The sequence below is a fragment of the Mesocricetus auratus genome, unplaced genomic scaffold (assembly GCF_017639785.1).
Source record: "Mesocricetus auratus isolate SY011 unplaced genomic scaffold, BCM_Maur_2.0 Super-Scaffold_100011, whole genome shotgun sequence".
Lineage (NCBI taxonomy): Eukaryota > Metazoa > Chordata > Mammalia > Rodentia > Cricetidae > Mesocricetus > Mesocricetus auratus.
Genome location: NW_024429195.1, coordinates 82,167,524 through 82,193,353, shown reverse-complemented (window position 1 = coordinate 82,193,353; position 25,830 = coordinate 82,167,524). Strand labels below are relative to the sequence as shown.

The following is a 25,830-nucleotide window of genomic DNA, read 5'->3' as shown; positions in this document are numbered from 1 at the left end:
ATGAACATCTGGAGGGGCTAGATCTATGCTTCCTGGAAACACTGGTATGAGATGCACCTCTTCTCTCATTGCTAACCACGTTTGCTCCCCAGACCAGGTAGCTGCATTTTCTAACCATGTAGTAGTGTGGCCTTACAGTCATGTTTATACTTCTTATGTGTAAGTTCCAGAGGACAATACTCTGCAGAGGAATGAATCAAATGCCTTTTAAAGTTACCCACTCCACGTGGACTCCATCTCCTGGTGTCTTCTGGTATTACCGGACATGGCAGCATTTCTAGCTTGCTGTGCCCTGCTCTGCTTCTCTGACGCCATCCCTGAAGACCTTTGTTCTCTCCCTGCCCCCCCCCATTGTCTTTCCTTTAGCTGATGCCCCAGAGGGACCATCCCATCACACTTCAGTCAAACATCTGCGAGGCTTTGGCACCAAACCATCCCACTCTCCTTCCCAGGAGCTGACGTACTCAGCCAGAATTGAGCGGTTAGGAACCAGTGCGGTGCCTCACCCTAGGCCACAGCCCATGACACTACAGCCCCATTGTCATTCACACTTTTCTCCCTGACCTTGACTGCCTCCCTTAGCTATACCGTCTGGCCACACCTGGACACGCTACTCTTGGGAAGTAGTCTTGACTGGTAACTCAAGAATAAAATTAAAACAACTTAGGAAGTAGAAGGGATACTTGTGAATTACCCAGTGGTTTATTATGGAATATTATGCAGTTCTGAAGTGTGACTCCATAGGAACAGCCATCTTCTGGCACTCCAGTGGCCCACTACCCACACCAGAGATTGCCTGGCCCCAGGAAGCCCCTTCTCAACAAAGACCTCGCATTATACCTGGCTGTCCCCATAGATCAGGTTTTCTCAGTGTGGTTGGGACCACAAAGGACAGATCAGCCTACTGGCTCCCTTTCCCACGCATTCTATGGTACTGAGGATCGACAAGATCTCTGCTCTTGAATGTGCACAGAGAAGGGAGGAGGGCAGCAGGAAGCACATGGTACCACACAGTGCTACTGTAAGGGTGGGGGCTACACGCTCCATGCCTGCTGCCTATATGTACAACCATGGTCTTTTGGTGGACCAGTGTGCCACAGACGACTCCTGCCACACAGTGCTCCAATGAGGACATGAAGCAGCCAGCGCAGTAGTCAGGAACAGTCCTATAAGAATATAGACATACTGTTCTCATTAAAAATAAACACAACTTAACTTTATTTTCTCATTGGAAATAGATTCTTTTCTCACAGCCATAGCACATACGCCAAGGACCTGGTGTAGACCCCTTCAGCCCAGTGCTCGCCACTTCAGGCTCTGGGAGCCCACGTGAGCCCTGCTTAGTTGCTTCAGTGGGTCATGGTCTCCTGGTGTCCTCCATCCCCTCTGACTCCTACAATCTTTCCTCCCCTCCTCTTCGAGGTTCCCCAATCAGACACGTCCAATTTAGACTCTCTCTTTGCATCATGTCTGGCTGTGGATCTCTGCATCCGCACCCATCTGCTGCCTGAAAAAAATCTCTCTGATGATGACTGGACTAGGCCCTGATCTACGAGTACAGCAGAATACCTTAGGAATCATTTCTTTTTTCTTTCCCTTTTTGCCAGTTGTGTTTGGTTCTACTCCAGGACTCTGGGCTATCCAGTTTCTGATGCCCGGCCTTCTGGGGCATGGGTTCCCTCTCGTGGTTTGGGCTTCCAAGTTAAAGCAGATATTAGCTGGCTACTCCCACAAGGTCTGGGCCACCATTGCCCAAGCTCATCGTGCAGGCTGGTCAAGGGTTTTGTGGCTGGGTTGGTGCCCAGGTTTCTCTTTCCATAGCCTGCAGGGTACCAAAGAGACTACAATATAGGGGTGAAGGCTCCATACAGGCACCAGCTTGACCTGTCTACATTCAACTAGCTGTGTGGAAGTTATCCTTGGCAATTTTCCCACCCCAAACCCCCCCCCTGTCAGATTTCAGAAAGCAACCCTCTGCCCTAGCATCAGCCTGCTAGGACAGAGGTCTTCATGGGACCCTCTCAGTCAACAACTCAACCAAATGCAATCCAGTCCCATCACTGGAAGCCTTCCTTGCCTGACTACAAAAGATGGCCAGTTCAGACTCTGTATCCTCCATTACTATGAGTACTCACTGGGGTCACTCTCACAGATTTCAAAGTTTCCACTGTACTATGTTTCCACATAGCCCCCAATATGCCTCCCAGTTGCAGCTGTCTCTCCCTGCACACTCTCCCTCTACCCCACCAATCCCTCCCACTTCTGTTCCTACCTGCCCCTAGTCCACCTGCAAGATCTATTATTTCCTCTTCCCAGGGAGATCCGCGTGTCCCACTAGGGCCCTCCATTTTACCCAACCTCCCTGGGTCTGTGGACGGTACTTTGATTATCATTTACTTAACAGCTAATATCTACTTATAATTGAATGCATACCATTATTTGCCTTTCTGGTCTGGGTTACCTCATTCAGCATGATTTTTACTAGTTGCATTCATTTGCCTGCAAATTTCATGATGTTGTTTTTTAACAGCTGAGTAATACTCCATTGTGTAAATGTTGCACATTTGCTTTATCATTTCTTCATTCAGTTGAGGGACATCTAGGTTGTTTCCAGTTTCTGGCTATTATGAATAAAGCTCAATGAACATAGTTGAGCAAGTGTCCTTTTGGTAGGATGGAGTGTGCTTTGGGTGTGTGCCCGAGAGTGGTATAGCTCTGGGCCTTGAGATAGATTGATTCCCAATTTTTTTGAGGAACTACCATATTGATTTCCATAGTGCCTGTTTAACTTTGCACTTCCACGAGCAATGGATGAGGGTTCCCCTTGTTCCACAACCTCGAGAGCATAAGCTGTCACTTGTGCTATTGATCTTAGCCATTCTGAGAGGTCTAAGATGGAATCTCAAAGTAGTTTTGATTTGCATTTGACTCTACTTCCTATCAACTGCCCGGCCTTTCTCTTTTGTATTACAAGCAATAGAAAGAGTTGTACTACTTTGAACTTCAATGTTTTAAACTCATGTCAGTATGAATTTGTCACCTCTTGTGGCTAAAACTTGTGACCTGTGTCCCAATGTCCAGTTCACAGTTTTCCTGCTGGTGTGTCCCACCCACTGACCTTTCTTCCCTTTGTATACACCCATCCTCTGGCCCCTCCCATCTGCGTCTCCTCTCCATCCTCTCTGCTGAGCATCGCTCTTGTCTACAAGTGGCTTCACCTTGAAATGCCCAGGACCCAGCCTTTGTTCCCCAAATCTACTTCTGCCTGCCTCCAGACTGTTTCCTAACCCATCTTTCACTGATGACTCCTGCAATCGTTAAATGTTGATTTCCAACTTGATTAAGGTCCTGGACTTGAAGTCACTGCCAGGCATGCTAGAATTGGAAGCCCTATCATTAGAGTCCATCTGCCATCAGTGCCCATCTCTGTCTCCCCTGCAACATGCAAATCCTGTGTGTCATTCATATACATGAAATTCTTCACTTTTCCAGATGCTCATAACACTTTAAACACATTTCACAACTGTTCTTTAAATACTTTTATTTGTGAGGGCATCAAGCTGACTCAGCAAGAAAAGACTCTTTCCAACAAACCTGACAGCCCAGGTTTGATTCCTGAGACCCACACAGTGTAAGAAGAACTGACTCCTACAAGTTGTCCTCTGACTTTCACACACACCGGCCCCGGCACACAAGTACCCACACACATACTGTTTTGCATTTGTACAACTTTATAGCTCCTTTGTCTGTTACATTAAATATATACACACAAAATAATGTTAAAAATTATTGGCTATGAACGTCAGGATCTAGAATCACCATGCCTCTGGGTATGCCTATAAAGGAGTTTCTTGATTGTAACTGAAGTAGATAGCACCTCTGTGGTGACCGGAGCCATCCCATGGGCTGGGGTCCTGAACTGAGTGAAAACAAAGCGAGCTGAGCACCAGCATCTCCCTCTCCTTCCTGAGGGTGCCATGCGATCACAGCCTCATGTCCTTGTCACCCTGACTCCTCCACCCTGACCCGTGGGCTGAAATCCCCCTTTTTAAGTTGCTTGTGCTAGGTATTTTGTCACAACAACGAGAAAAGCAACTGATCTGACTCCCAGATTCACCCACAACCTGAAGACCTCCAGGCTCATGTATCCAATTGCACCAGCTGCCCCCCCCACTGTGATGCTGAATGCATACCTCCTATGAAACCAGGACTTCTTATCTCTGTGGACAGCAACTCCATCTGCCGTGTGGAAAACACCTAGTATCAACCTAGATTCCTGTCATCTTCACATATTCTTGTCCTTTTTATCTGTTAGGTTCATCTTCAAGCTAAACCAGTAACTGGACATCTTGTTTTCTGTCATTGTCATTACTCCCTTGGCCAGGGTACAATCCCCACTCATCATTTCTCTCCATGATTACTGTGATGACTTCTAACTGGCAGCACTTAGGAGGGAGAGGTAGACAGATCTCCAGGAGTTCCAGGTCAGCCTACTGCACATAGTGAGGCCATCTAAAAAACAAACAGCAAAAACCAAAGAAACCAAGAGTGGCAAAAGGGAGCCAAGTACTCTATGCTCTCTGTGTGTGGATTGTGGCTATAACGTGACTAGCTCCTTCAGGTTCCCTCTGCCTTGACCTCCCCACCTCAATGGACTACATCCTTCAAGGGGAACCCTTATCCCCGTAGAGAGTGAGTGAAAGTCCTGACACGGGCACACACTGAAGACCTGCTTAGATGAGGGTGGGGGTGTTCAGGTCCCAAAGAGGATGCGTGGAGTTATTGAGGGGAGGGGGCAGAAGGAGGAGACAGACACGATCTGAGGGTGAATTGGGGTAGCTGCCGGCAGTGTATAATTGAAAAAAGACTACACCTGTGTGTATAATTGAAAAAAGACTACACCTGTGTGTATAATTGAAAAAAGACTACACCTGTGTGTATAATTGAAAAAAGACTACACTTGCTTTTGCTTGTTTATTCCGGGGCATGTGACCCAGGGTGTGGCTTGTTATCAGGGGTTGAGGAATCTAACATTGACCTTGACAGTAGGAACCAGTCATATATTAATGGAGGGTCAAAAGTTGCTCTCCCTAGAGATAAGAAGAACAACTGCTTTATCAAGCAAGAACTTTCCTCAAACCCCCAGGGGAATTGAGACCCTTATCCAAATGCCTGACCTTGGGAAAGGACTTCTTCTGGGGAGCAGACACTATACTACAGTTTCTTAGTCTTCCGTATAGGCCTGTTCTCCTCATAACACTCCCAAAGGGAAGGTCCTGATGTCTTGCTCTTTTCCCACTATACTGTGCCATTCTAATTCCTCTACCTTTATTAACTGAACTCTTGCCTTTAATGGCCTCAGGCTCTGGATCTGAATTGTAGGCATTTCATTCTTGGAGTCAAGTGTGTTTAGTAAATCTCTAACTTTCCTGTTCTTGGTGTAATCAGGACAGCACAATGGAATTCCTGGAATGGTGGTGGGGATTTTTTTTCCAAGGAACTATTGTAAACATTTAATTCCAGTACTCAGAAGGCAGAGGCAGATGGATCTCTGTGAGTTCCAGGTCAGCCAGGGCTGTTCACACAGAGAAACCCTGTCTTGAACGCTCCCCTCCCCGCAAAAAAGAAAGAAAAGAACGTAAAAGGTGCTGGAGAAGTGTGGTCTGCAATGTCGAAATGCAGGGACTCTGTCAAGCAGCACGGTCACCATGCTGTCCATGCCAGCCAGGCACAGCCATGTTAAAGACTCCAAAGCCTCAGCCATGGGAGTGGCAAAGCCTTTCCCTATGGTGATGCTTAGAGGAATGGCATAGTCTTCCTCAGGTCTAAGTGTGAATATTGACAGTGTGTGCAAAAACATGTCTACCACAGGCCCTTGGCCCAAGTTTAAGGCCTGAAGACTGTTCCCCCACAGAAACTGTTCCAACTGAGTGAGGGTAACTAATCCTGCATCACTGTCCAGATGTATACAATAAACACAGAGCTTCCAGAGTGCAATTCCTACTCCATCAGAGCTACCAAAGACCACCCACTCCCAGCTTTTCTGTGTCAGTGTGTCTGTCTGTCCCTTCATTCTCTTGTTGACCCTAGTCAGGGTTCTAGGACTCAGGCCAGGCAAGAATGCACAACTTCCCTTATATTTCTTTTGTCACAGTATTTTATCACAACAAGTAACTAAAATGAGCAACCCTATCTCTTACCACATAGAAAAGTCAAAACAAATTCGATGTGAATGTAAGACCCAAAATTATAATGCCACTAGTTGAGGACACACTTTAAGACATTCAACTTCTCAAAGATTTGATGACTAAGATTCTGGAAAGCACAGACCATAAGAGTAAAATTGGAGGATGAGATTACATCAAACTAAAAGCTCCTGCAGAGCAAAAAGACACAGCAAACAAATCAAAGAGAGGGTTCACAGAATTCTAGAAAATATTTGGAAATATATATCTGATAAGGGGTTAATGTCCAGAATACATAAGGCACTCAACAAACAACAAAAAGTTCAATTAAAAAAAGAAGACATGAATGTACACTTTTCAAGAGAAAATACAAATGGCCAATGGTACATGAAAATGTCTCAGCATCCCTCCTCTTTTAGGATGCAAATCCAAGCCTATTTCACTCCATTAAGACAGCAAAGTCTGTCTTCTATGGCCAAGAATGCAAGATACTAGAAATAGTATCAATAGTTCTTCAAAAATTAAGAGTAGAGCTCTTTCCTGCTGTCTTTCAGCTCTTTTTTTCCCCGACTCTCTCTCTTCCTCACTCTCTTTCCTGCTGTTCCCCTGAGGCAGACAGGACTTCTCCTGTCTCCCCCTTCTCTTCTGTCCTCTCCCTGTCTCTGTCTCTGTCTCTGTCTCTGTCTCTATCTCTGTCTCTGTGTCTCTTTACATTTCCCTCCCCTCCCTCCTCTTTCTAATAAAACTTCTCACTTACAAAAAATTGAAAGTAAAATAGCCTCTATGTCCCAGCAATTCCACCACTGACAATATGCCTGAAGGAAATGAAGTGGGTGTGTTGAAGAAACCTGTCTGCTCTCATCCTTACTCTAGCACTAATGGCAAAGATCAAATTCTATCATTTGTAAACAACATGGGTGAATCTAGAGGCCATTATGGTACCTGAAATGAAACAGTCACAGACAGATAGGTGCCACACCATTTCACATAAGTGGAATTCAGAAAGTGGATTTCCTAGGAGTTCAGAGTGGAATGGTGTTTACCAAAGCACAAAGGTCAGAAGAGGGCACTAGATCCCCTGAGCCTGTGTTACAGGTCATGGTGAGGAGCCTGGCCTGGGTGCTAAGAACCAAACAAGAGCAGTGAGCATTCTTAATCACTGAGCCAACAGTAGCATTTCACATGTTTTTAGGAAGATTGGAGATCACTCTCAGGAATTAACTTAATATATTTTACCTCTTTCTAGGTCACCTGCAATGGCAGGGGGAATTTTTGCTATAGACAGACATTACTTTAAAGAACTCGGACAGTATGACAAGGACATGGACCTGTGGGGAGGAGAAAATGTGGAACTTTCACTAAGAGTAAGTCAGCTTCCTTTTGTTCTGTTCTGTTCTGTTTCCCCCACACGGTTATGTTTACATAGAGGAGAGCCGGTATTCCATTTTGTTGTGGTGAGTGGAACCCAGTTTGGTGCCTACTGGGCCAGAGCCTAACCCCTGAGCAAGAGTGCGATCTGACTTTTCATCTGGCTATACTGTTTCCTCCAGGAGCATGCAGGACTGCTCTGGTGACACATGCAAGGGCACACTGAAGATGATGGGGCTCCTGGGAAACACTTGATAGGACATGGTGCAGTAAACTAATAAGATATTTTGCCGGGCCTTTAATCCCAGCACTCGGGAGGCAGAGGCAGACGGATCTCTGTGAGTTCGAGGCTGGGCTGGACCGATAGCCTCCAAAACAATACAGAGAAACCCTGTCTCGAAAAACCAAAAAAAAAAAAAGATATTTTAAAACTATGTGGGTTCTCTAATTATCTTGATAGTTATAGCCCCCTCCTTTTTCTGTTTTGGATTCTGTTTTCTCTCCTGACTCCTTTCCCTTCCTTCTCCTTCCTCCTTCCCTTCTTCCTCCCTGGTAGCTGGCCATTTTGGTCACTGTATGCATGAAGAGACCAGAGGTCACTGGGGTATCGTATCATCCCTCAGGTCTTGTTTGCCTTAGTTTTGAGAAAGTCTCTCACTAGCCTAGAACTTGCTGGTTAGCTTGGCCAGCCAGCAAGCCCTAGGAATCCTCCCATCTCTGCCTCCTCGGTATTGGGATTACATGTGTGCGCTACCCACATCCAGGTTCTTCTTTTTTAAAGTGGGTTCTGGGGATCCACTTATGTGGCAAGCACTTTATTGACTGAGCCCTCTCCCCAGTCCTGTTTTATTCTTTATTCATTTTTGTTCTTTTCAACATAGACCTCATAGGTTTATTGTGCATACACAGGTATCTCAGCAATGTCTTCTCCTTCAAGTTCCCTTCCAATCACCTTCCACATTTGTAACTTTCATTATCCACACCCCATCCATGCATTCCCTTCTGACCTAGGCAGTTTTTTTTATAATATCCAGGCCTCTGGCTCTTTTTATTATATGTGGTTGGAGATACCTTGTTTTATTACATTGCTCTCTAAGAATACGGCCCAATAAATTTTCCTCTCTTAGGACTTAACTATAAGCACATTCTATATCTGAGTAGAACTACTTTTGTGAAGGTATGTGTTTTTGCAAAGCAAGCGTAGGGGCCATTGAGATGGTTCTGTGAGTAAAAGTGCCTGCTGCCAGCTGACAAGCCTGAGGATCTGAGCTCAATACCAGGGAACCCCACAGTGAAAGGAAAGAACCAACTTCCAAAAGCTGTCCTCTGACCTCTTCATGTGAGCTGGGCCGTCCACCATATGTGTTCATTTGGACATGCACATGGACAGGCATGCATGGTCTCTCTCTCAATAAAACTTAAAATGGAATGAAAGGAAAATGTGTTCCATTTCTGGTCCTACTATCCTGACAGACAGCAAATGACAGTTAACTTCCTGTTCAGATGAATCGGTTATTCCTGGCCCAATATTTCCAATGACTCTATTCCCAATGGCTTCTTTGAGTCTCTGAAGTATATTTGGCTCTGTTTTGTATAAGCAAACATGTGAATTAGTAACTAGTTCAAGGACTCTCTTGAAACTGGCCAGTGAAAACAAAACAAAAATTTTAAACTGGGCATGTACCACCCTGCCTTTAATCTCAGGACTCAAGAGGCAGAGTCTGGTGGATCTCTGTGAGTTTAAGGTTCACCTATTCTATAGAGTGAGTTCCAGGATTGCTAGGACTACACAGAGAAACCCTATCTTGAAAAACTTATACAAAACCCAAAAAACTAAAAGATCATGCTTCAAATGGCTGCTGTGACTGACACACATCTCACGACACAAAGAAATCTATAGTCTACTAGAGACTACCTCTTAAGGATCTATCTAAGTTCAATTCAATTCATCTTCCCAGTCAAGCTATGTTGCAGGTCAAGCATTCAGAAGATAGGGCTCCCCCCTTTTTCATTCATGCAGCAATGTTCACTGAGCACGTGAGGACAATATTAGTTACTTTTCCCATCCTATGGCAAAATACCTGACTACCTGATGAAAGCAACTTAAAAAAGGTTCATTTGGGCTCATGGTTTGAGAACACCAATCCACCATGGTGAGAAAGAATTTGTAGCTATATTCAGAAAGCAGAGAGATGAAAGCTGTTGCTCAGCACACACTCTTTTTTCTATGCTGTCCAGGACCCCAGCCATGGAATGGTGCTGCCCACTGTAGTGGGGGTCTTCCTACCTCAATGAGGCCAATCTAGAAACTCCCCCATCAGACATGCCCACATTTGTCTCCTAGCCAATTATAGGTCCTGCCAAGTTCACAACCAAATTAACCATCATAAGGACACAGGACAGTGTTACAATACAGCAGTACACAGTGTAAAAGTAACTTCTGATGTCATGGCCTTCCATCTATCAGGGTGCCAGTGGAGAAACACAGAGTACTCTATTGCTATATAAAAGGGGAACAGAGCCATTTTTTGAGGTGTCATCCAGAACCCTCTTGAAGTGGTAGCACTTAAGATGTAAAGGACTAGTATTTGTGGTTTACCGGACAGGTTCTTTTACCCAGCTCACACTGCCTCCCAAGCGCTGGGATTAAAGGTGTGCATCATCTTGGCCCAGTTTGACTGTACCTCTTTAGATATAGATGCCAGCTTAAATCCTGCTCAGGATCACTAAACCCATTGGGTGATCTGATAGGAAAACAAACCATGTATCTGCTAGAGAGTTCTCATACATTGACATGATAGAAGTGTCAGCAGATTTCCAACACTTTCCTCCTATGTGGACCATCTATCCACTGAGTCAATAGGTTATTTGTCTTGTGTCATCTGCTCAGAATTTTAATTGCTAAGGATATTAGGAATTAGTCAGCTATTACCTCAGTATCTATCAGTTATTACCACAGTTATGTTGTATAACAAAGTACCTCAAAGATGAATATGTAAAATAGTAACACATACCTTTCTTGTGTTTATGTCCACAGTGGCTGGGGTGACTCAGCAGAGGCTGACTGGGTTGAGCTTTGGTTTCTGGTTTTAGTCGAGGTCTTGCCTTATATCCACAAGTAGTTGCCATATGGAATATGTTCTTCTCACACTGAGTGGCAGGAAGATAAAAGTCAAGCCAAGTCACGTGGCACATTCCACTTTCTGTGGTCATTATGTGAGCTGACATTCTCTTGGCCAAAGCCTGTAAAACAAGTCTAGAATCAGTGTGTCCTCGGACCCAAGATGAGAGAAGGGGAGTGAGCAAATGTTTACGTACAATTTGAACCTGTCACTCTGGGTTTGTGTAATGAACAACTAAGTCAATGTAAAATTGATGTAAATGAAACTCATGTTAGGAAAGCAGTGGTGTCTTGTGTATCAGCTAATTTTTATCAGCTTAAAATCACGAGCAATTATTAATCCTCTCAATTTTTGACGTTACTATGGTAGTGCTGGTCTTGGATAGAATGTCTGATTTCTACAGATGTTTCTGCCTCTGTGTGTTCACCTGGAGCCCATCCAGAATGTCTTCTGCCATTTGGCTACCTCATATGGAGCAATGAGAACCACTTGGCCATTTGTCAAGCAGGCTGGCCCAGTCACTGAAGAGGTCACAATGTTCTCAAAAGTTACAAGAGGGGTCAAGATCTAGGAAGCTGTAAGCCCTTTTCAAGCATCATGCATTCTGGGCAAGCACTCTTCCAACTGGTTTTATCCCTAGTCCTGCTTCTTGTTTATTCTAGATTTGTTCTTAAAGGAGACACATCCATCTGGATACACCCTCTCCTGTGCTCATTGTCTGTGTAGGGATGGACACAACTCTTCCTCTATCTTCTAGTTTATAATCCTGTCAGTAGTGGGGTATGTTCATTAGATATAAAGGAGATCTGTAATCAGCCTAGTGATATGGCTCATTAGGTAGTGTTTCCCCAGCATGCACAAACTCCTAGATTCAACCCCAACCCCACATAAAACTAGGCATGGTGGCACATACATGTCTTATAATCCCTGAACCTCAGGCAGGAGGATTAGAAGTTCAAGTTCATCTTCAGCTATATAGTGAGTCTGAGGCCAGCCTAGGTCCTATCTCAAAATAACAATACACTACAACAGAAGAATAAACAAGCAGCTTTCTGGGACCTATGGAAACTGGGCTAAAATCTACTGCTTTTCTTCAACTTGTTTCTTGACAACATTTTGAAAGAAATTTTTAGTTTTATTCCCCACTTTTTTTTTATAAGTTGACTTCTGTTAACTGGTCTATGCATACATCCATAGTCTCTTGAAATCAATGAACATTTCAAACAAACAAACAGAAAACAGAAAAGGAGCTGGGTTCAGTAGTGAGAGCACTGGTTGTTCTTCCCAAAGACCAGGATCCAATTCCCAGCAGCCACTTGGCAGCTCACTACTAACTGAAAGTCCAGTTCCGGGGATCCAACGACCTCTCCTGGCCTTTGCAGACACCACACGCACAACACATATGTTACACAGACATACATGCAGACAAAATACTCAGATGTAAAGAATAATTTAAAAGACGGAAAAATAAATATTCGTGGTAATTATAAAACTGTTAAACATATTAACAGTGTAACAGCTTTTCAAATTTCCTCAGTTTTTCTTTTAAAAAGAAGACTGAAACATAGATGACTTTCATCTGTCAGCTCTTGTTGTATGATGAAGCATAGAACAGAAACCTATATCAACAACTTCTAGGTCACAATTTCCAATGAAAATGAGAGCCATACAGGACACAGGCAGCCAGACCATTGGATAAGCTGATAAAAGAACCTAACTGTGGACTTCTGGGCTGGGACTTTTTATTCTGTGTCTCCTAGACAAGGAATTTGAAGGATTGTTTTGAGATATTCTGTGAGTTTCTCTAAGTCAGAATTTCCTGTAGCCAGGGTGGCCTTGAACTTCTGATGCTATTTCCACTGCCTGAGTGCTGGGCTTGCAGTTTGTGGACCACCATAGCCAGTGGTGGATGTAGTGTTGGTACTTGAACCCAGGACTCTGAGTATGTCAGAAAAACACTGTACCAATAGAGCCATATTCTCAACCCCACACAGAGTGTTTCAGGGAGGATGGTAACTTCCCATTACTGTTTCACAATGTTTATGTGAATTTCGCCAGAAAAGTTTGCCAACAGAGGGTCATAAAATCTGAGTGCATTTGAACCATATGAAGAGCCTATGAAAATGCAGAAGGTTTGGCCCAAACCACAGTTCCTAGATCAGTGGCCCATGGGTTTTCATTTTTATCAAGTTTCCAGGCCATGTTGGTGTTACTGGAATCCAGGAAGCAGAATGGCTCCAGCAAATATATCACATGGGGGCTGGTGAGTTACTTAGTGGGTTAAGGCATTTGCTACTAAACCGGATGACCCAAGTTAGATTTCTGAGATCCACATGGCAAGGGAGCCAAGTCCTTCAAAGTTGTTCTCCAACCGTCACTGTGGCATGTGCACCACCAAATAGATAGATGCAATATTTTTGAAGATTAATTTGTGTGTGTGTACATGGAGGAGAGGCATGCATTGCCACAGCACATGTATTGAAGTCAGAGAACAACCTACAAGAGTCAGTTCCAGCCCTCCTCTTTGGGGTCCTAGGATGAAACTCAGGTGATCAAACTTGGTGGCAGGCACCTCTACTCACTAACCCATCTCACCAGCGCCTCTATGGTATCATTTACAGTGAAGAAATGGAAACTTTTATTTTTTATTTTTAAATTTAAATTTAAATTAGAAACAAGGTTACTTCACATATCAATGCTAGGTCTCTCTCCCTTTCCCTCCCTTCCTCCCACACCCTCCCACCAACCCTTCCAATATCCCCTCATTTTCCAGAGAGGGTGAGGCCCTCCATGGGGGTGTCCATAGTCTGTCATTTCATCCAGGGCAGGGCCTAGGCCCAAGAGTCCAGGGTGAGAGTGCATCTCTCATTGTTGGATAGGCGCCTAAAGTTCATTTGTTTTCCCCATGCTGGAATCCCAGCCATCAGCCTGGGATTCAAGAGCTAACCCTTGTCAGGCCAGTTGTTTCTGGGGGCTAAACCGGCCCAGTCTTAACCACTTTGCTCATCAGTCCTCCCTCTCTGTCACTGGATTTCTTGAGTTCAGCTCAGTGTTAGCTGTGGGAGCTCTGCCTCCATCAGCCATTGGATGAAGGTTCTGTTTCCCAGACTCTCTGGTCATGGGATTGTAGGCTGGCACTCCCCAGATCTATGTCTAAAATCCATATATGAGAGTACATGCCATGGGAAACTTTTATTTTTGATGTGTATGTATGAGTGTATATACACACATGTGTGTGCAGGTACATGTATGTGCATTCAGAAGTCAGGAGGATGCCAGCTGTCCTCCTCTATCGGGCTTCACCTTTGTTCGTCTGTGACAGATTTCTCTCTGAACTGAAGCTCACTATTTCTCTCCGGTCTTCTGTCTCCCAACCCCTCTAGCCCGGGTTTGCAGGTGTGTGCAGTCATGCCCAGCTTTTTGCGGGAGTCCAACTCAGATCCTTGTTCTTGCAGGGAATTGCTTTTAACCCTTTCAGCCATGTTTCTAGCCCAAGGCCTTTAAAACAGTTTTGCATAACTCACATGAGGACAGCAAGTTATTTTTATACATATTTTTGCATGTCCACACACATACTTGAATTTTATTGACTAACCCCAGGTATTAGGGTGTACATTTTTCTATAATTGACAATTTCCCATGACCATATCTTGCTTCCATGCGGTGAATGAAGTTATTACAATATGTGTTGTGAAGCATTTTACATACAAACTACAAGTAACTGAATCAAGTCAGAACTTGTCTTCTCTTGGTATTGCTCACACCTGGCAACATGCAACAGGAAAGAAAGAGAATAATTTGCCATTCAGAACTCAAGTTCTTAGGCTAGACTTCCTAAATTTGATTCTGAGCTTAGCCACTCAACTGTCCCACATCACTGGGCAAACTTCTTAAACTGTATGTTTTTTAAAAATCTGTAAATGGGGAGGGGTGGTCATAGCACCTACACTGTAAGACTCTGATGAATTTATGAATTTTATTAAATAAATTAAAATAAATGGGATACATGTTAGAGATTGGGACTAGCAGTATAGTTCAGCTGGTAGAATGCTTGCCTAGTATGAACAAAGCCTTGGACTGAACTCCAACATGGCACAACCCAAGCACTATGGAGGTAGAGGCAGAAGGATCAGAAACTCAATGTCATTCCCAGAGAGTGGTTTGAGGCCAACCTGGGCTATACATCTCAATAAGCAGTCAGACAAACAAACTGTGTGTGTGTGTGTGTGTGTGTGTGTGTGTGTGTGTGTGTGTGTGTGTGTGTGTGTTCTAAAGCAGCTTCCAGTTACTATTAAAATCATTATGGTCTTACCTAGATTTGGATGTGTGGAGGCCAACTCTTTATAATTCCTTGCTCTCGGGTTGGACATATCAGTAAGACACAGAATTTCAATAATGCTGCACTCAAGAAAGCCTTGTCAAAGAACTTACTGCGAGTGGTTCACATCTGGTTGGATGAATACAAGGTGAGTGATACCTCTGATGGGGGTGATCAGGTTCTGGGCTTTTGTTCTTAAGACTGCCATCTTTCCAGATCCAAATTGTATTCTTCCTGTTTTTTGTACATCAATGGAGCCCCTTCAATTCCTCACCCACTCACCATTAGTCCTGCTCTCAACTGGGTAACCCTAAGCAGCTGTTGTTGCAACTTATTTTTTAAGTTTGAATTTTAGGAAAATTCAAGTTTCTCAGAAGCAAATCAACCTGCAGAGTCCTTAAAACCACATCTACTTATTTACTGGGGAATTACTCTTCCCCTCCCTGCTGCAGCATCAGGAGCTGATTTCTTCAGGTTGTCCTAACGAGCCACGATGAGTTTCCTGGAAGATGTGGCTGGTGTAGGCCTTGTGAATTCCTTTTCTATCAACAGTCAAATATTTCTATTTGAAAGATTTGCCCCTTGATTTATATATATCCCCACACGCCATTCTGATGGAGGCAATTCCTGTTTGGAGACTCTCTTCCCGGGTGACTCCAGTTTTTCTTTTATAATCAGGGCACTGTTGAGGAATTCCTGCTGAGGCAGAAGGATGCATGTTCAAGCCTGCCAAGGCAACTTAGTAACACTCTGTCTCAAAAACAGAGTGGAACGATGGGGCTAAAGAGATGGCTGAGTCAGCGCATAGGCTGCTCTAGTCGAAGACTTGAAGTTCAGTTCTCAGTACCCACATCCAGGTGGCTCACAGCCATTGCTACGTCCAGCTCCAGGGAATATGGCCTCACTTCTGGTGGTACTTGAACCCAGGTAGACATACCTCCACAAAGACACACACACATAATTAAAATAAATGCCCTGGCATTTATTTTATTTATTTATAAAATAATTATTTATTTACATAAATGTACACACCTTTAATCTAGCACTTGAGCATAGACAGATCTCTGTGAGTTCAAGGCCAGCTAGAGCTACAAAATGAGAACCCTGTCTTAGAAAAAGATAAGAAAAATCTTTAAAAACAAGGAAAAAAGAATGGATATAGGTGATTTATTTAGTAGCTATAGTACTATAAAGCACTGCAAACCCATAAGCTATAGATACATATACAACCACCACTACTGGTGTATCTATAAGGTATAATGGTGAATAACTAATACATATTGTATTCTCTTCCTATGAAATTAAAAGTGAGCAAGGTTAAACTTTGAGATTAGTACTTGGGAGGCAGAGGAAGATGGATTTCTATGAGTTCCAGATCAGCCTGGTCTACATAGTGAGTCCTAGGTCTGCTAGGACTACACAATTGAAACCCTCTTTCAAAAACAGGCGGAGAGGCTGGAGAGATGCCTCAGCGGCTGTGCTCATCAGGGTTCTCTAGAGGAACTGCACTGACAGTGCATAGATGGAACGTATTAGTATGACTTGCAGGCTGTGGTCCAGCTAGCCCAACATTGACTGTCTACTAACAGAAGATCCAAGAACCTAGTAGATTTTCAGTCCACGAGGCTGGATGTCTCACTGGTCTTCAGTATATGCTGGAATCCTGAAGAAGTAGGCTGTAATGCCAGTAAATGAGCAGACGTGCCAGCAAGAGCACATTTCAAGCTTCCTTCTTCCATGTCTTGTATATAGGCTGCCAGAAGAAGGCACAGCCCAGATTAAAGGTGGATCTTCCCACCTCAGAAGATCTGAATCAAAATTGCATCTATCCACCTCAAAAGACCTGGATTAAAAGTGGGCTTCTTACTTCAATTTAAGAAAAAAAAATCCCTTAATGGTGAACCTAGCCACTTGGGTTTTAGTTAATTCCAGATGTAGTCAAGTTGACAACCAAGAAAAGCCACTACAGTGGTTAAGAGCATTTGTTGCTCTTGCAGAGGACTTGAGATCAAGCACCCACATGGTGGCTTGTCTCTGCAGGCATCAGGCACATATGTTGATGTACAGACATACATGCAGGCAAAACATTCATATACATAAAGTAAATTTAAAAATGAAATCAGAAAAAAGGACATAGTTAAGATAGCTCTGGGTTGCCTCTTAAACAGGGAGCTGGAGCTGAGGTGTTGGTAATTAAGCAAGTTAAATATTTATGTTTTGTGTCCTTTTGCATTTTTATTTTATTGTCTTTAATGAATATCATTAGTTTCTTTGAGACAAGGTATTGCTATATATCCTGGCTTTCCTAGTACCCACAATGTAGGATAGATAGGCTGGTCTTGAACTTACTGTAATCCTTCAGACTCAGCCTCCTAAGTGCTGGGATTATAAGTGGTGCCAGCATGCCCATATTTTAAAATGTTAAGGGTAAAACATGCTTATTTTAAAAATTCATATGATCTTCAGGAGTACAAAATTAATACTCTAGGGACCAGGCAAACACTAACACATGGTTGTGTTCTTATAGAAAACCAAAGTTCTATTCCCATTATCCATACGGGATGGGCTAAAACTGCTTGTAAATTCAGCTCCAGGGGATTCAAAACTCTTCTGGTCTCTATAGGCACCTGAATACATGACATGTGATCAAAGAGACACATGTACATTTATAAAAATAAATGATCAAGGGTTAAGAGTACCTGCCGCTCTTCCAAAGGACCTGGGTTCAATTCTAAGTACCCACAGGGTGGCTCACATCCTAACTCCAGCTCCAGGGGAATCAGTGTCCTCTTCTAGCCTCTGAGGGCACCTCTAGACTCCTATAAGCACATAGTACACATTTATACATTCAATGTACACACATAAAATAAATTAATCATTAGAAAATAAAATAAATTAATAAAACAAACTGCCTATTGTTCCCAAAGTGATCATTGAATTATTTGTTGTAGTTGCTGGTTACCACATATGCACATTAGAAGATACTTGTTTGTTTTGTTTTTTGAGACAGGGTTTCTCTGTGTAGCTTTGGAGGCTGTCCTGGAACTCGATCTGTAGACCAGGCTGGCCTCGAACTCACAGAGATCTGCCTGCCTCTGCCTTTCAAATGCTGGAATTAAAGGTCTGTGCCACCAGATCCCAGCTTACTTCTTTTCTGTAATGTTGTTTTAGGCAGGATTTCTCTATGTAGTACAGTTTGGCCTTGAACTTGTGACCCTGCTACCTCAATCTCCCCAGTGCTGGGAACACAGACTTGTGCCACAAGGCCCAGATTCATTCATGTGACTATGCAACAAAGTGTTTCATCCTTAAACCTTTGCATTTATTGCTGTATTTTAAAAACATATTTACAAATTACCCCTGAAAATGAAAACATTTCAAGTAACTTCTTTAAAAAGTTTATTTTTATTTTATGGGTGTTTTGCCTGCATGAATATTTGTGTATCATTTATGTTCCTGGTGGACAGGATAGGACAACAGATCACCTCAAACTAAAGTTATAGATAGTTGTGAGCTCCCACGTGAGTGCTGGGAATTGAATCTGCATTCTCTGCAGTAGTAGTCAGTGCTCTTAACTGCTAAGCATTCTCTACAATCCAAAGTACCTTTCCCCTGAAGAGTCCCTTTGGATGGGGGAACAGGCCCGCCAGAGCTGACTCCACTTAAACAGTTATTGGTGATAAGCACTCTGATTATCTTGAGAGTTGGTTTCTATTATTTATTTTGTGCTCAACACTGAAATGCACATCTTTACACATATCTTTGTTTATATTTGTACATTTATATTTGGAATAAATATCAAGACATGGAGTTTATGGGGATGAGCTAACCCATTATTAAGTACTGATGGGCAACATCCAAACTGTCCCTCACTATCCATGTAGTAATCCACATTGTCACTGCAGGTATATAAAAAAGGTCTCCATATATTAGATATAATTAAGCTGTGTATTTCTCCTAATCTAACACATTAAAGTAATATTTTCAAATTATGTATTTCTTTTATATTTGTTAACTTATTGTATGTGAGCATAGCTGCCCGTGTACATGTGGAGGTCAACAGACAGCTTTCAGTCAGCTCTCTTCTTCCACCATACGGGTCCTGGGAGACTGAACTCAGCTCATCAGGCCGGGTGGCAAGTGTCTTTGCCTGCTTAGCCATCTCACTAGTCCTAAACCAGACTTTTTATGAGTGATCTTGAATTTATGTTTGTAGTGCTGATGTTTCCTTTCCCCCATGCCTGTGAATTCTAGTCATGGATCTAAGAAGTTGAATTGAACACTGCAATTGCTGAGTGACTAAGTTTCATAAAGGATATAAAAAACACATAATGTGAACCAAGAGTGATGCACATACTTGTAATGACAGGACATGGGAGGCTGAGGCAGAAGACTTATGAGTTTTGAGAACAGTTTTAGGTGCAGGCTAAGATCAGATCTGGTTTTGTTTCATTGCTTGATTTTTTTTTTTGAGACAGGGTTTCTCTGTGACTTTTAGAGACTGTCCTGGAACTCACTCTTATAGACCAGGCTGGCCTCGAACTCACAGAGATCTGCCTGCCTCTGCCTCCCGAGTGCTGGGATTAAAGGGGTGCACCACCACCACCCGGCTAAGATCATATCTGAAAAGTTACATATAAAACCAACAGAGTGTATGAAACTACATGCTGGAAAATTTGATGAGTGGTATGGTACAATAAAAGGCTTTGCAATGGAGAAATGTTTCCCAAGGTAATCCAGGCCTTCACGCCTCCAAGATGATGGAATCATCCCCTGTCTTTAACAACCCACCCTGGGAAGCAGTGGCAAAAGCTTACAATACTCAAGAATCTTCAAGGAAAATCCAACAAAACATACACCTAACACACTCATTCGGAGAAGCAAACCCCCTCTCCCATTTAACAATGTTGCTATCCTACTTAGTAGCACTGGAAATACACAGATGAAAACACAAGGGTTCTGAATTCAGAGAACCCTGGTCTGTGTAGAATGCCTCTTTTTTTTCTTTTCTTTTGTTTTTGTTTTTGTTTTTGTTTTTTTTTTTTTGGTTTTTTGAGAAAGAGTTTCTCTGTGTAACTGCCCTGAAAAGCCCTTTGTAGACCAGGCTGGCCTTGAACTCACAGAGACCCACCTGCTTCTGCCTCCAAGTACTGGGATTAAAGGTATATGCCATCACCACCTGGTTTGTAGAATGCCTCTTTACCACGGGAACAAGGAATCTGACACTCATTCTTACCACTTATTTCAGAACACTTTAAACAAACAAACAAACAAACAAATAAACAAAAATATGGATGCTAACTGGATGGAGCTCAGTTAGCATCCATGAAGCCATGGGTTCCATCCCCAACATGTCATAAACTGGGTATGGTGGCACACACCTATAATTCTAGCATTTTGGAGGTAGAGATGGATTAGAAGCTCAAGGGTAGCCTCTGCCGTATAATGGGTTCAAAGATACATGAGACCCTGTCGTGAAAAACAAGAACAAATAAAAACTAAACAGCTGTGGTGCAAGAAAGGACCCATGCACACTAACACTGCACACCAGCCTGCTTTCTCGTAGGCTTTGCTTACATTGTAAGTGCCCAGTCTTCATACTGACCTCATGAAGACACTTGCCCATAGCAATAGGAAATTGATAGCAAAGCCAGGAATGAACTCAAAACTGTTTAGCTGGAGAGTCCTTTTGATTTTGTTACAGCAGACTGGTTCTGGAAGTATAGGGATATTGATGGAGATCAGGACATAAGGAGCTTAGGCTTTGAGTATAGGAGAAAGAAACCACTGGGATGGGAAACTGTGACTTTGGGTCTCCTGAGAATCAGGACGTAAGTTTTCCTGGGTTCCACTGTGTTGGTCATTATGGTGTTGTGGTGAACACAATGGTGATGAACCGGTATCAAAGCTGATGTCGAACGCTCTCTCTCATTCCCTGCGCAGAGGTGTTATGTGTCACTATTCCTGAGGAGTATGAAATCTACTCACCCAAGATAGGGAACCAATGACAGAGAAAAGTAGTGTATCTCTGTGAGTTCGAGACCAGCCTCATCTACAAGAGCTAGTTAGTTCCAGGACAGCCTCCAAAGCTACAGAGAAACCCTGTCTCAAACAAACAAACAACAACGTATGTGTATCACCAAAGTCCAATTTGGTGAACAAATGAGCTTTATTGGGTTACTTGCAGGAATATGGGTGAGAGGTTACTTATAGGATCAGAAATGATTTAAAGATATCTGAATCGCCAAAAGTCTCAGCCCCTGGGTGTGGAGAAATGACTCAGTAGTTAAGAGCCCTTGCTGCCCTTCCAGAAGTCCTAACTTCATTTACCAGCACCCACATCAGGCAGCTCATAACTGTCTGTATATCACTAGGAGATATGAAACCTTCATCTGGCCTCTACAGGTAGTGTACTTACATGTACAAACCCTCATACTGACATGCATATATACATATATACACAAAATTTAATTTTTATAAAGTCCATCCCAGCATTGGTGACAGCTTGTGAAAGCTAGGAACCCAGAGCATGCTGAATAGCATCCAGGGGGTGCAAACTGCTGTAGAGTCTTTTCCAGGGAGTTCAGAGCCTCTCTCAAGCAGTTTGCTGTTCTTGCCTTCTTGCAGGCTTCTAGGCTGGTTTGAGCCTCTCCTAGGAAGCTCAGCTTGCCTGAGAGCCTCAGCAGTCTTTATAGCATATATGTGTTCATACATACATACATACATACATACATACATACACACACACACACACACACACACACACACACACACACACGTTTGAGGACAGAAAGGCCTAGTGTATCTGGTCATTTTCAGGGACTTCCTGAAGCTATTGAACTGTTTACTTCATGGGCTTAATGAGCCTTTACTTCTCTTTAGAATGCCCTGTTCTACACCGTTTTAAAAACACATCTTAAAATATCACCTGGGTTTTACCAGGCTTTCCTAGAAGATGGAAGGTTTTAATCTCAGAGAAAACTGCTGCACAGCAAGAGGAAAAGGCGTTTTTGTTCCAATGATGAAAACATGTCTTGATGTTTGCTATCATGACCTGATTACCTAAAATTTTTTTGGTTTAATAAAATGACTGTTTGTTTTCATCTAGGATAATTTTTTTCTTCAAAGACCATCTTTGAAATACGTACCCTATGGAAACATTAGCGAGCGTGTTGAATTAAGGAAACGACTGGGTTGCAAGTCATTCCAGTGGTATTTGGATAATGTCTTTCCAGAGTTGGAGCCATTTATATACCCTGACGAAAAGGAATGGAATGAATTTCACTAATAAAGGGTGAAAAAGTCCCTTAGTTATTCAACATATTGGCACCACAGGACAAGTTTGGAGCACCATGGAATTATGTGAAATGCAACAAGAAATACAATCAGAGTGGCCAATCTCTCAGGAGTGCTTTTCTCTACCTCTAGTGACAATTTCTTCCTTTGTTGCTCAATTGCCACTGAAGTTCTGGGGATAGGGACCTCGACATTAGAAATGTTAGCTCTCTCATGGTTCAGTTGCTGGGATATGATTGACCCAGATAAAATACATGATGTGATTATTTGACCAATTCACTTGGCTGTGACGGCCTCTAAGAGAGCCTGCTCTGATCTGAGAGCCTTCACCGGTCTGATGGGCTGACATGATTGCCTTAGGAAAATGTTCACAGAGAGCCATGACTCATGTACAGTGGTTGAGTTAGAACAAGCTCCTTTCTTGCAACCTGGGGCTGCCCTCCTGGCCTGGTTGGGTTCCTAAGAGTCTGATGTCCAAGTCATCTTGGTTTAAGGTGTCCATGCAGGTTCCTCATATGTTCCTCATGGCCTTTCTGTTTCTATTTTCATGTCTGTGCCCTCTCTCTGTCCTCTGTCCTGTGGCCCATGGCTCCCCTGATGCTTCTTGAATTATGCCTTGTTGTTTGTGTATATGGAGCTGGGACAGATCAGTTGACTCTGCCTGCCATACCCAGAGACTCCTCGGTGCCTAGTGTTTCTGGGGGTGTGAGGAATGCTGTAAGGTTCACCCCCTGTCTAGTTTAAGAAGGTCAAAGAGGAGGAATTCACAAAGTCTACAAGAAAGCGAGGGAGGAAGCGCACTGAAAGGACACAAAAGGGGGCACGGTCTGAGAGGGTCGCCAACCGTAGCCTACGCAAACACAGCCGGTCCAGTTTCCTCATCACCGCCGTGAAGTTTCTCAGGGGCCTCTAGCAGGACTGAGCACCAGAATGCTGATTTGCTGTCCTATATTTTGTAAGCCTCACCCACTTAGGGATACTAGATGAAATGGTTAATAGTCTTCATTATTTGACAGGATTTGGGGTCACCTATGAGACACCTCTTCTGGGCACGTCTCTGAGATTGTGTAGGGAAACCCCACCAGGAAAGTGGTGGCCATAACACATGGAGGAGGGACCAGATTAACTATAAAGAAAAAAATAAAAGAAAGATGTGCATCAGCCTCTCTGCCTCCTAAGGATGCAATGTACCAAGCTGCTTTACACTTTGGCTGCCATGGCTTATCCACCAAAATGGAGGCTGTACCTCAAACTGTGTGCCCCTTAAGTTGCTTTTGTCAGGTACATTGTCCCAAAACAAGAAAGGTAACACACACATTGTGATGCCTACAGATGCACGCTGTGCTATTGCCCTTGCAAGAGAGAGCCATCCCAGAAATAACTACTAGTTCCACTTAAGATGAGTTGCTGTGTGGACAAGAATGGAAACTATAAGCCCGGCAGTGGTGGCGCACACCTTTAATCCCAGCACTCCGGAGGCAGAGGCAGGTGGATCTGTGTGAGCTCAAGGTCAGCCTGGTCTATTTGAGCTAGTTCCAGGACAGCTAGGGCTAAATAGAGAAACCCTGTCTTGAAAAATAAACCACACATAAGGATGGAAACTATGAAACATACCCTTTTTGGCATTGGACAGCAACTGTTTGAAGGCCATGGGAAGACACAGGTAAGGGTAATCAGGACCTCAGACGTGTGGAGAAACGTAGGTAGCATAACATAACATCCCAAACCCTGGCAATACTAGTAAATATTTGGCAGGACCACGTATGGATTAACTTTGTGCCACTGTGACCACAACTTAAAGGGAAAAGATTTATTTTGGCTCATAGTTGCTCTGGGTCCACTGGATGATTGCTTGCTCACTGCACTTGGACAAACATCAGGATGACAGTAGTGTGTGGGTAAGTTATTTACTTTGTGATGGACAGGAAGTTCAGAGGAGACTTGGACCTCTGGGCTAGGTAAGATCTTCAAAGTGGCACTCCTCCATCCTCCTCCCTCCGGATTGTCCCCACCTCCTTAAGTTTCCAGAACCTTTGGAAATTGCACCACCAATGGCACCAAGCTCTGAACATAAGCCTGTGGGGGGCACTGTAAGTCACCGCAGTCAGTTAATGAAGAGCGAATGTATTCCGGGCTAATGTTAGCTAGAACGATTTATTGTTTTGGTTCAGGTGATGCTGTTTTCTTAGTAATAAGGGATGCAGAATTCCCTCCCGACAATGTGTTCCGGTTCCTCTACCAGACATCACGAAAAAAAAATTAAGGTCTTGACCGAACGGCATTCATTTCAGAGGTGACAGGATTAAATATTCAGATACTCGTCGATGTAAGGCAGCATTGCTGGACCAAAGGCCAAAACCCTTACCATTGTGCTAGAGCGGACAGATTCTCTCTAGCCGGCTTGTGCCTTCCTCCCTTCCAGAGAACAACTGGTCGTCCCCTCCTCCTCATCTACATTTCTGCCCTGAGCAATGGTAGACTTCGCTAACGGTAGACTTTCACCAAGGCCCTGGAGAGCAGAGCTCGGTCTGGCGGGGCCGCGTGACGCCAGCCCGGGGGCCGTGACGTCATCCGCGGGGGCGGGGCGGGGCGGGGGCGTGTGCGCAGCGACGGCGCCGGGCTCCGCAGGCTGCGTGTCCTGGGCTGTGCGGCTTGGCCGGGCTGCGGCGGAAGCGAAGATGCCACAGCCCGCGCCCCGAGCGCCGCTAACCCGGGCTGCGGGTGTTGCGGTGAGTAGCGGACCCGAGGCGCCTGGCCCCGCGCGGCCTCCCCTCACAGCCTGAAGCTGTGCCTGTTGTGGTCCCTGGCCCGGTGGCCTGTGAGGCCCGAGTGGCTTGCGGCTTCCGCAGCGGTGATGGGATCTTTGAAGAAGAGGGAACACACACACACACACCTTTAATTCAGATATTTTGGGGTGGGGGATCCACCTCTAATCCGGGCCACACCTCCGGCTGGCATCCAATCAAAGGACTTGGGAGAAGGAAGCCTCTCTCCGCCCGCTGGTGCTCGCCCTGCTAGGCAGTCCATGCCTTCATTAGCATTAGAGCCTGCTTCTTCTGAATTCCAGTGTACAGACGCCAGCGGAGACATCCAGCCTTGTAGAGTGAACAACTACGGATTCTTGGACTTTCCAGTGGTGGGGAGCCATTGTTGGACTAGCAGGATTATAGACATTCTGATAAATTCCATTTCTTTATATATAAAGAGACTCGTTCTATAAGTTTTGTTACTCTTGAGAACCCTGATGAATATGGTCTCCGCTTTCTGGAATGTATACGTTAGGTTTGAATTGCTCAGCTCACATTTGAAAAGCCCTGGCTTTAAAGACCGTTTTCTACCTGTATTGACAGCTCCGTCTCAGTATTAAAAATTAAATTAATTAGTCGGTCTCAGTAATTAAAAAATAGTTTTTTAAAAAAATTAATCAACTTTTATGTGTACTTTGCCTGCATGTATGTATGTGTAGTACGTGCAAGCCCCGTCTGTAGAGTCCAGATCCCCTGTCGCTGGAATTACAGGCAGTTGTGAGCTTCTGTGTGGG

At 43.9% G+C, this 25,830-nt stretch overlaps 1 protein-coding gene across 1 annotated transcript in view; it reads left to right on the top strand.

Annotated features, from left to right (window-relative positions):
* The window catches only part of LOC101835361 (inactive polypeptide N-acetylgalactosaminyltransferase-like protein 5), a 41,183-nt gene extending 18,790 nt beyond the window's left edge, over positions 1–22,393 (top strand). Inside the window, exons 7-9 of the mRNA XM_040754311.1 lie at positions 7,432–7,549; positions 14,992–15,141; positions 22,102–22,393. Coding sequence (XP_040610245.1) covers positions 7,432–7,549; positions 14,992–15,141; positions 22,102–22,281 — 448 coding nt within the window. The 3' untranslated portion in view covers positions 22,282–22,393. The remainder of the gene's footprint in view (positions 1–7,431; positions 7,550–14,991; positions 15,142–22,101) is intronic.
* Positions 22,394–25,830: the final 3,437 nt, after the last annotated feature.